The 11,699-nt window shown below is 44.3% G+C and overlaps 1 protein-coding gene across 1 annotated transcript; it reads right to left on the minus strand.

Moving 5' to 3' along the window:
- Positions 1-3,241: 3,241 nt before the first annotated feature.
- On the minus strand, positions 3,242-11,699 carry LOC127302597 (lon protease homolog 2, peroxisomal). Its single transcript, XM_051333094.2, has 17 exons — positions 11,474-11,699; positions 10,696-10,805; positions 10,505-10,616; positions 9,445-9,614; positions 9,033-9,124; positions 8,549-8,728; positions 8,346-8,429; positions 8,019-8,146; positions 7,739-7,940; positions 7,448-7,654; positions 6,872-7,002; positions 6,329-6,542; positions 5,140-5,433; positions 4,847-5,041; positions 4,351-4,596; positions 4,124-4,225; positions 3,242-3,801 (listed from the first exon to the last, which is right to left on the minus strand). Exons 1-17 carry the CDS (start codon positions 11,581-11,583, stop codon positions 3,718-3,720), a joined length of 2,661 nt encoding a protein of 886 aa, XP_051189054.1. The 5' UTR covers positions 11,584-11,699; the 3' UTR covers positions 3,242-3,717.

Here is an 11,699-nt window from a genome sequence, read left to right on the forward strand (position 1 = left end):
CCTTAAATTTTGGTGTCGCCCTGATGTGGCTATTTATGACAACTATAACAAACAAACAAAATAAACTCATACTTAATTGTATAAGTAATAATTAAGTAAAAATGTTTGGTATAAATTATTTAATTTTTTTGTTAGACACTATACCCAAAAATATTGTAAACAAAATATTGCACTCATGTTAAGAAGCCACTGGTAGCAAGAACGTTCCTAGATAGCAGATTGTGGTTTGTTGGTTATGGACCCGACTGTTTATTTGACTCTTAGTTCTATTTGATTCTTGTTATGTTTTGCTTCCGCTTATGTATGATGTATTGATGAGATATGTATCCCATATGTGGCATTTGCATCTTGCTCTCCAAGGTTTGCTATATAAACCTTGTTTCTATCTTTTGTGTCGTAGATGTTGATGTTGATGTTGTGATATGTAACTATGTAACCGTTCGGATTTAGCACATTGCACTCCCACTGTGACGAGACAAAAGTGATCCAACAGTTTCGCTAGAATTTTTTTTTAAAAAAAACCATCAAAGGTTTAACATTTGAAAAGGAGAACGAGTCGGAGCATGCAAAAATGCTTTGAAGTCCTATTTCAATTCCTTCATGTACATCATTGTCTTGTTTTTTTTCTCAGGATCAACTACCCTGGTTTATTTTCTGATTTGAAGGAAAACCGCCCAGTTCAATCTGGTTTTACCGGTCTAATTGCGGGAACGGTCCAGTGCACTTAAGAAACCGCCAGGGTTGCCGGTTCCGGTTTTTTCCGGTTCAACCGGCGGTTCGGTCCGGTTTTTAAACTATGTGCTTGACTGCTACCACCACTTATCGTAAGTATTACTATTGCTAACTCATATATAGCTAATAAATTAAATAGATGTCATTTTCTAGTTGACGCATATGTCAACACAATACAATAAATAATGATAATTATGCCTGCCACTCGTGCCGTACTCACCACATAGGTCATTACAAAATAATAATTTCAAACATAATTCATCACATTGCAAACTTCAGCTACATGAGACCACTTTCTACAAAAACGAGTTAGACGTAACGTTCTTACTAGATTACGTGATGGCTTCGAAACAAACAGTTGGTATGACCATTTAGCACACTTATCAGGCTTATTGTTTAACATGTGGGGTGTCTCGAACATGAGACCCGGAGATATCAATCAGAGCATCTCTAGCCGTTGGGCTCTCCAGACCGAAATCTAGCGCTATTTAACGCCAGATGGATGTAAAATTTGATCTTGGGAGATCCATTTCCCAGCGACGAGCCCAGTGGAAAGAACACATATAGGCGAATTTAAACATAATCAGATAAAATACATTCAAAGTTAGGCGAAATTTAATATATATAGGCGAGTTCGTACATATATAGGTTGAATTCGTAATATATTTGAATTCGGCTAGAGCGAATATAATCTAAACGCAAAAACATGGTAAAAATACGCCGTTCTACATGCCGAAATGGTGGTAGAATTTCGTGTAGTCGCCGACGTCGTTGCTGGAGTCATCGTCGTCCTCGGGTGGCGGCACCTGCCGGCTACTGCTCTGGCTAGCGTCTCCCCAATGGCTGGAACCCTTCCCAGCATCGTCGTGGCGTGGCGGTGACGGCGTCGGCCGATACCACTCATCCTCGCTTCACTCCTCCAGCTTGATTAGCGGAACGGGTGCAGTGGGTGCGGCAGGTGTGGCGCGGGCGGCGTCGCGCGGCCGCCAGGTCCAGCAGACGTTGTTGCTGCTCCGCGTCCTCCCTCTCCCAGTCCTGCCTGGACCAGGCGAGTGCCGCGTCCATCTGGAGGTCGTTGTCGGCGGGGACGAGGTCGTTGAGCGACCTCGCGGATCGCCGCGGCCTCGGCCCAAGCGGCCTCCTCGTTGGCGAGTTGGGACGCAGCTGCGGATGCTGCGTCCTCCTTCTTGCCCTTCGTCTTCCTCGTGCGGCCGCGCGATGGAGACGACGAGGGGAACCCCCCCCCCCCCTCGCGGATGACGAGGGTGCCGTTGCTGCGCCCTCTGGTCGGCGGTGGCGACGCCGGCTCCTTGACGGTCCTCGTCGTCGTTGGTGGAGGAGCCGACCCGCATGAGCGGGATGCTGACCCAGGCGACGACATCGCCGCCATCCGTCGTGGCATCCACGAGCTTCCGTGCCGGCGCGACACGGAAGGCGCCGGTGGCGGCAGCGGCATCCCCAGTACAGGGTAGTTGCCGCCCTCGATGTGCGCGAGCACATTCTCGAGGGTGCGGCCTCGCGCGCTCCACCAGCGGCGGCGGCCAACGCCATTGTTGCGCGCGGGAGGAGGGGAGGGCATTGTACCTTCGTCGGAAGAAGTCGTTCCACGCGACGTAGTTGTCGGGGAAGAAGCGCGGCTCGGCGCGCTGCTCATCACTGAGGGTGGCGATCACCGCGTCGATCTCGACGTCGCCTCCCACTGGTGGCGGCGGGATCAGGACGCCCCCCGCGCTCAGGCGCCAGCCCCCGGGCGCGCGGAAGTCTGGCGGCGCCGGGTAGCCCGGCATGTGCACAGCAATCTCCCTTCCCATTGGTGCAGAGACCCCGCGCCGTCGCCTGGGAAGCGGTTCGCCATTGCTGGAGGAGTTTTTGGGGAGAAAAGAGTGGGGAGAAGAGGGACGGCGGTGGTGAATGCGGCCAGACGCGGTAGCTCCACGATAAATAGAGGAAGCATCACGTGAATTTGAGGAGACGGCATTAACTTGGAAGCTACGCGTCACGGCGAATACTGATTGGCGGCAGGTTTTTGCAACACGCGGAAGACGATGCGATGAGGATGACGATCAGCTTTGTCGCCAACAAGTTGGGACCACCAGGCGCGCAAGAACTTTTCTCGACAATTCCCGCTTTTGTTTCCTCCTAACTCCCCGAGAGACCGAGGTTGATATGAGTTCACGGGATAGATGAAAGCCCAAATACAAATGAAAACGAGGAGCCGGGATGCAACTAAACCATTTTTCGCGAGATGCTCTCACCAAAAACTTCAATTATACGTCGTGCCCATATTCCCATCCCACTCCTAGTTCACAAAGTGCTCCCTCCGATCCATAATAAGTGTCAGAAGGGAGTAGTAATTTTTAGCAATGCGAAATTTCAGATGGCGGTATTTTCAAAACAGCTCTGGTGATCTCATATGCCCTGGGTGATTGGACAGCTGAGCATACTCAGAAACCTAACGAGAACGTGAATAGTGAAGCTCGAGTCAAAAAACGGTACAGAGTAAAAAAAATTGAAGGGAAAGTAACTCGTATTGGCAAATACAACCGAGTACTATTGTTCCATGTGCTGCTTATTGATACCCACTTCATAACACTGCAACACTGAAATTTCCCCTGTAATAATAGGTTACATATACACCTAAACCCAACAACAGAGAAAAACAACAGGTGGGATCTCCTTGCTTCCATACCAAGCTGCGCACAGATCAGCATCTCAATAAAAATACGAGCACAAAGGTCAGAGCAAATCTCCCTGCCACTTTCATGGATATCCTGTATCCGTATATACATTTCCGAATATTATCTTAATCGAGCTGGACGCGCAAGCTAGCTTCGCTCCAGTGGAACAATTGCTCGACAACTCTGAGGTGCTCTTCACGGAAATCTCGACCATGAGCAAGTGATGATGAACCAATCTTCAGAACAGGTGTACATAACCAGTGTGAAAATACCACATAATTCAGGTTCCACTTGGGATTTGCCCATGCTATAGACTGGAGGGTAGTCTTAAAGGGAATCCATTCTCAAAAGCGTGGCCAAGTACTTCCTCGATGCGCTTCACGAGCAGAATCTACCGGTGGCATAAGCAGATGCAAGTCAGCAACAAACATTGTAAAGGACAAATTACATCCAGTGAGAAACAGTTGCAACGTAAATGCTTGCTATTCTATATGCTTTAGCCCAGGATGATAGCAGAAACTTCTAGAGTAGATATTTTGGGGGGTTGAATAATTCATGCATCATACATATCATGAAAACGTATAAATGCAGAATCAAGTTAGTGCTAGACTGCTAATAGGATAGAGTGTATCCTCAACAATCAAACTACTTGTACATAATGTAGCAGCTCTGAGCAAATCTTGAGTTCCAACTAACGATAATCAATCACATACCTCTATGCCAGAGAGAATGGGAGCTGGAATCTCAGCCAAGTCCTTCAAGTTCCTTTCTGGCAATATTACCCTCTTGATGCCATATCGATGTGCCGCAAGTACCTGAATGCCAGTGAATTATCGAAGTTAAATATAGTTAAAGAGCACCACGTGAGAAGGATTCACCCTTGAATCTTTTTCATTTCACCAAGAAATACAGAAAATATCAGGAACATATATGGTGGTACCTTGTCCTTAACACCACCAACTGGCAACACCAGGCCCCTAAGAGTCATCTCGCCCGTCATCGCGGTGTCTGCTCTGACCTTTCGGTTACTGAACAATGACACCAGAGATGTTACCAATGTTACTCCTGCAGAAGGACCATCCTTTGGCACAGCACCAGCAGGAAAATGTATGTGAATATCACGACTCTCCAGTAAGTTAATATCAGAATTGGGTGACAGATTGAGGTCAGCAGCTCTTGCTCTAACCTGCAAAAACAATCAAAATCCGAGTTAAAGAGGAACAGAACGTTATTGAACCTGATATGTACTGACAAGAAAAATAAGCATAGTGGAGCTGATGATGCTTAATATAAACAGTATTTCAACTACACACCATGCTATTAGAAAACAACTTCACATGGCAACAGCAGGTTCTGCCAACTGATGAACCGAATGTATATAAATAAATAAATGCATATGTAAGGGGAGATAGGTGAGAGGAAAGGAAGATGCTTACCCATGTCAGAGCTAACTGTGCTGACTCCTTAATTACATCGCCAAGTTGTCCCGTCAAATGCAAGTCACCCTTACCCACCATGGCTGTAGCCTCTACAAATTGAACTTCCCCACCAAAAGTAGTCCAGACAAGCCCAACAGACACTCCTGGGGACGCCACACGATCTGCGGCTTCTCTATCGTCAAATCTAGGAGGCTGTAGCACAATGTAATGTAACATGGTAAGATATTATGACAAACATAAACATACTAATCTAGCTCATCATGAAAACAAACTAAGAGGCAATGGCATACCCCAAGCACTTTTTCCAGCATAGCCTCATCAACAACCATGGGTGATGGATTTTCATACGAATTTGTTATGTCCTGGCCCATAGGAATAACTTCCATTTCAACTTCACCACCATCGGCAAGCCTAGAGTCCAGTAAAGTTGTGGTTATTGGTTGTATTTCCTTGCCAAGTCTCAGTGTACTGTCTAGCTCTGCAACCTTAACAGCAACTGCACGAGCCAATGCAGCTAGGTTTCGTTCAAGATTACGCACACCAGCTTCTCGTGTGTATCTCTCGATGATAAGTTTGACTACAGCCTGGACAGACAAAAGGTACAAGGAATACAGAGATTAATTAAAGAGTATTAACAATACTCAAATGAAAGAAAATATGAAAAATGAATGGAGAAAGTGTAAGAAGACCATTCTAAGAACTGTTTTAGGACAGATAATGAACTCAATAGCATTATTTAGTGGACTATAAGCAGTTGATGACTGCAAACAAAATGCAATGGTAAGTAGGTACACCTTCGTTAATATCCGGAGAACTATTTTGTCAACAAGGCTAGAGATGGCTTCAACGGGTAGAGTACTAAAAGGGTAGATAGACTTTAGACCAGAATACGAGAACTTTTGGGGAGGAAATAACTTCATTGTTCAGGCTTGATCAATAGCAGATACATTCTATTCCGACAGAGAATACATTATGAAAGAAGATCTATCTCTAAGGAAACATATACAATAAATTTAATCTCTAGTTCTCTAATACATAGAGTAAATCCAAAAGGAATAAACCCCACCAAAGAAACAAATTATGCATATACGTACTTGTCAATGAAAAGTCAGATTTATGTTTTTATATCTAAGGAACTAAAACTGTACTGCCATCACGTCTTCTCCTTGTTAAAATAATGGAAAGACAACCCAAAATCAACTACATGCGCTGTGGCACAAATAGAATAGCGCACCTCTAAAGCACCAGTACACTGCACTTCTCACTATAAAAACTGAATTAAATGCCTTTATACTTTCCATTTTAAACTTCAGTTTATTTCAATGGAGATAAAGCAAACTGAACAATAATATAAATATGCATTCAAAGGGAGCAACTGTTACTCCTCAAACAGATATTGTGAGCAATTCAAACCTTTTTTTACAATGGGGTATCAAATAAAATAGAAAGGTCCATCAGAAGATAGTCCTTGTGTCATACCTCAGGAATCTGAAGATATGCAGAGCTTAAGCCATGCTGTTCCAATACCCTAGGTAGGAGATGCTTCATGGCTATTTTTAGCTTCTCTTCAGGGGTGTAGCCTGGTAGCTCAATGACTTCCATCCTATCTAACAGAGCAGGGGGGATAGGTTGCATCCTGTTGGCAGTTGCAACAAATACGACCTTTGACAGGTCAAATGGAACATTCAAATAGCTGGTAAAAATGTGTTAAGGAATTTTAATATATATATAAAACGCAGATAGGAGGCCAAATAGCATGATCTCTTTCCCAAAGTACTGTATGGTGTGCATCAGAGTTTTAAAGTAACCCAAGATCATAGCCTCTTAGAAAGAATAGGGGACTAGAAAAAAATGCAGTCCTCAAAGAGATGGGGGTAAAAAGGTACCTAGAAGAGATACGCCCAACTAATCAGTACATGGCTAATTGTAATAAACATCTTTTAGAAAAGGGCCCAAATTCATGAAGGAACCAGCCAGCTAATAATAAGATGCACTCTTTACACGCATAAAATGAAAGGATACTGGTCATTGAATGTTTTATTCTGCTCAGGATCAAGAACTTCTAGTAGGGCTGATGCTGGATCGCCACGTACATCCGAACCAGTCTTGTCAATTTCGTCAAGAAGCATCACTGGGTTGCTGACAGATACTCTCTGCATTTTTTAGAACAGTATATAAGAATGACTTTATTTAACTGTATATAAGAATGACATGTTCTGCAGAAGTATTAGATCAATCTTCTCTTGGTTCAAACAAATACGACAAAAGGATTAAAGATGTTAACCCAGATTCACAGAATGGTAAATTTAAGCAGTGTGTTGTTGCCAGCTTATTGGGCATTCGAGATCACATTTAGAAGTGGTAATTACACAAGGGTAGATGGTACTCAGGCTTGTTCAATGGGAGGCAACTAGGAATCAACAAAGTACCGGTTTTCCGCACGAAAAGCAAGCTATGATACAAGACTAAGTACATTAGAAGGACAGACAGTTATAGTGAAAAATGGTTGCAATTAATAAGTTTGGCAAAATTAGTCCTCCAATTGATATTGCCAGGAAAAACAAGTTAATCCTGAAACTGGAAACAGATCTGAGCTACCTTCAGTCCATCAATGAGGCGCCCTGGCATGCTTCCAATGTATGTTCTTCGATGGCCCCTGATATCAGCCTCATCCTTTACACCACCGAGAGAGATTCTTATGAACTTCCTATTCAGGGCCTTTGCTATGGAAGAGGCCAATGATGTCTTTCCAACACCAGGTGGTCCCACAAAACACAGCACAGGACCTCTGGCATCAGGTTTCAGCTGCAAGAAAATAATGCATCTCCATGAGACTGAATAACTAGAACAAGCACATCAGAAATATTATACACAAGTCAAGTTGCCAACCTTACGGACAGCCAAATACTCAATAATCCTCTGCTTAACTTTGGTCAACCCGTAATGATCACGATCAAGACTCTCCTTTGCAGCTCTAAGATCAAGTTCCCTTTCTTCACTGACTTTTTGCCAAGGCAGGTCACCAAGAAGTTCCAAATAAGCTCGCGAACTACTATATCCAGGTTGCTGAGGTTGCATCTTTCTCAAGCGCCTGCACAAAGTCTAGCTGGATAAACTAACCTCCAGTACGACATGTAAGCATGTTGAAAAGGACAAAGATAGAAGTTACCTCAACTCCCTTTGGGCGTGCTTCCAAATATTAGTAGGCATTCCTGCATTCTGCATCTTCCTTTCCAATGCAGCTACATCATCTTCATCATCGTCGTTATCACCAAGTTCATCTTTGATAGCCCTCATCTGCAGAACTAGCAGGGTCACTATCATACTAGAAATATAATTATATGCTACACAAAAAGGCCATGGATATTAAAGTTGCCCAACTGCAGAAAAATCCTCTATATGTGTTGGGTATATTTATAACTACTAGAAATACAAGCATGGCAGAATGTAATTTACTGTTCGTCAAGCATGGAACATATGGTTTTAAGAAACAAACCTGCTGGCGCAACAGAAATTCTTTCTGTGACTTTGACAACTGCCCCTCAACCTTTTGTGTTATTTTCTCAGCTACAAGAATTGACTGCCATCAAGAGGAAAAAAGTTCAGAAAACCATCAAATGAATAGATCGTGTGAAGTGAACTTATTGAATAACAGAATTAATCATTAGTTCAGAGATCATTGGGTTGCTTGATATTCACCTGCAGGTGTCTGTCTACAAGTTCGGTTGCCTTGGAAAGCCTGACTTTCAAGTCAACTGAGTCTAGCATAGCGAGCTGCTCCTCGAAGCTTATTTCAAAGCTAGCAACAAAAATATCAGCTAGCCTGTATACAGGAACTGTCTCGAGCAGCAACTTGGTCCTACCTACCGTCTTCTGCTTCTGCAGAAACAACAGAGCAATAGTAAGTCAAAACTCACTGAGAAGTATCATGAGCAGCACTAAGTCTTCTACTTCTGCAGACACCTAAACCCTATACTAGTAATCTCCGCAACAGCAAAAACAAAACCATGGATCATGAATATGCAGCTCATTTTTCACAATTTTGCATGGATCTACTACTATCTTCAAAATTAATCAATATTCACTTCTGCGTTCAATCTTCCTATTACTCTGTCAACTATAAGCACCAAATCTTGAAATCAAACAGTAAAAAAAGGACATCAAGCTTCATTGAATTATTTACCTGCTCTAAGACGGATATGAGTTCCATGGCAGTAGCTTTAAATTGCCTAGAAAGTGCAATTAGATCAGGGTCTTGCTCTGCCTGCTCCAACTCTACCAAACCAAAGATACAATAGTAATGTGAGTGTCAAAATTTGATAGATCATGTGGTTTTGAAAAGAAAAGGCAGCTACATGACGAAGTAGTTCTTACAGGAAACAGAATCTTTTAAATTCTTTATGAGCTAATAAAATACATCAGAGAAGAAATTATACTATGCTAACAAGCCATCAAAATTATCGGGGCAGAGACGCCAGAATCAGAAAGAAGATACAGCTGTGTGACGTGACAGCAGCTACCAGCTTGTGATGATTACTGTTAAACGAAATGGTGTGAAACTTTATATATATATATATATACTTTTAAGGCCGTACCAGTCCTTGTCATGTCAAGGCGTGAAACACGGGCAACATGATATGACCCCCTTGCATTGAGTTCTTGAACACTGAACCTACATAGGCCTTCAAGAACAACAATGTATGTAACCCTTCCACTTGGTTTCTCCACCCCTCTTGAAAGGTGCAGAGCTCTAGCAGCAACTCCACTATACATGGAAGGAAAATGGAAGTCAGGACGATTAAAAATATGCATAAGGTAGGACAACACAAACACTACAAATCTAAGATAATAATCTAACAAGGGTACAACTTTGAATTGTGTACTATATACTTCATATTTTATCAGTTTGTGCGATTATGATCCAATATATACTTTGGCTGTAGCTGGAGACAAGAAAGCCCATAGCACAGCAACCATTTGTAGAACATAATAGGCTGAGAAATAGACTATCACTGGTAAATGGAGTGCATGCCAGGACTGGAAGACTAGATGGGAAATGAAAAGTTGTCCCCCGAACAATCGGAGCATCTTAATTTCAAACATTTACTCGTTGGAGAGTAAGTAGATTGTGTGACAGATCAGTGAAGCAGCAACAGAACAGCCAACTAAAGGAGAACTATCCAGAAGCTTGAAAGAACAAATAAATGTTAGCCTCAGTGTTGAGCTACAAGTACCCTCCTCCATGTAAAGTGCACCCTCCTGTCGAACAAGATTTGATTGCTATCAACCTATCTTAGCATTCTTGCTTCATCCACCCCCAAGTCCCCAACAGCAGTATAATCCAATAATGCATTGTTGCATTAGCAACACACGGCATAAGAAGGTAAATATATAAATGTTAGCTCGAATCTATTTTTCATATGTCCATGGAATGAAATATTGAGGAACATTGTTATATCTGCCAACAGCCTAATACTACATGTCAAAGCTCCAAAGTGTAGCACCGACTAAAACAATCTTTAGTGGCCAGGCACTACGTTTTTCACCCAATTACTGTCATATTTGAAGTTTTTCATGTCTAGATTGGAACTTGGTTCATGAATACAGTGCAGACATCAATGGAAAGGCACTTCATTAGAAAATGCCGAAACTTACGTGGTGTGCCAGTGAATGGGCTCCTTCCCGTTCTTTGCGTCCTGTTTGGTCGACTCGCCCCCAGAACCACCAGGCGACTTGCTGCCCCCTTCACCCGAATCGCCCCCAGCGCCTACAAGAGAAACACCAATCCCAGTAAGAAAATATGCAATTCCAAGCAATAGCTCACTAGCTGAAGCAGTCTATCTCACCAGAAGACAGAATCGAACCGAGAGGCACAGCCTCGGAGTCCCGCACGGGGAGCACGCCGATCAGACCCTTGTCCTCCCGCTGCCAGAGCTCCTGCTCCACCAGCCTCACACTGCAAGCGAAAACAACAACATTTCCCATGTCAAAAAAAAGGCAGACCAAGGGCATGAACTTCCCCTCCAGACAAGTCAATGCACGCCTAAAAGTTCCACCTAGCCCGAGAAAAAACTCCTAGATGACCTGGACGGCGTGTGACCAGACCGCACGTAGAAAATTCAACACTTGTTCAGATGACAATTCAAACACTCAATGAGTGGTTGATAATTGGGAGCTGAATTAGTCGGTCAAGGCTATGAAAAGCTGCCTAACCGCCCAACACCCTACCTTGAGCCCAGCGAGAGCGTCAGATTAGCAATAGTAGAAGTCCAAATATCTGCTTCAGAACTAGTGCTTGCAACTCGAGACACACTGGTACCGCGCGTAGGAGTTGTACTTGAGAACAGAGGAAAAGGGCAATTCTAATTGAACCCACTACGGGCACATAGAAACACTCCAGAACAGAAAATAATAAAAAGGTGTCTGTAATTTGGAGCTAGCTAGCTAGCTGAGGCGACACCGAAGCTACCACCGAAGCGATTGATCGCTCCGGCGGAGAAAACCTAACCGCGCGCGGCCAATCCCCCCTCGCCCCCCACCCAGCCCACGGCACACCAAATTACGCGGTCGGTAAGCTAATCGGCGGCGGGGTTGGAATCGCCCGCCGCAGGCACGCGGACTGACCTGCTTGGGTTGGTGCAGCGGATCCGCACGATGGCGCCGGGGAGGAGCACCTTGTTGCGGAAGGGCAGTATGGCGAGCCGGCCCGGCAGCTCCACCGGCGCGTCCGCCATGGCCGCCGAGGGAGCGCGCGCGCTGGTGTGCTGCGCTCGCACGGCGGTCGGAACAGAGTTTTTCGGTGGAGGAGAAATTGGGGAGGGGGACGACGACAAGGCGAGAGGAGAGGTGG

The sequence above is a fragment of the Lolium perenne genome, chromosome 5 (genome assembly GCF_019359855.2).
Source record: "Lolium perenne isolate Kyuss_39 chromosome 5, Kyuss_2.0, whole genome shotgun sequence".
Taxonomy (NCBI): domain Eukaryota; kingdom Viridiplantae; phylum Streptophyta; class Magnoliopsida; order Poales; family Poaceae; genus Lolium; species Lolium perenne.

Bases quoted from the DNA above. Each gene is read 5' to 3' on its own strand.
- LOC127302597 (XM_051333094.2), bottom strand. From the start codon at position 11,583: ATGGCGGACGCGCCGGTGGAGCTGCCGGGCCGGCTCGCCATACTGCCC. The intron at 10,806-11,473 runs GTCAGTCCGCGT...TTTCGCTTGCAG, and splicing joins CGCTGCACCAACCCAAGCAG to TGTGAGGCTGGTGGAGCAGG. The intron at 8,729-9,032 runs GTAAATAATTCA...TTGTTTCTGCAG, and splicing joins TCATATCCGTCTTAGAGCAG to AAGCAGAAGACGGTAGGTAG.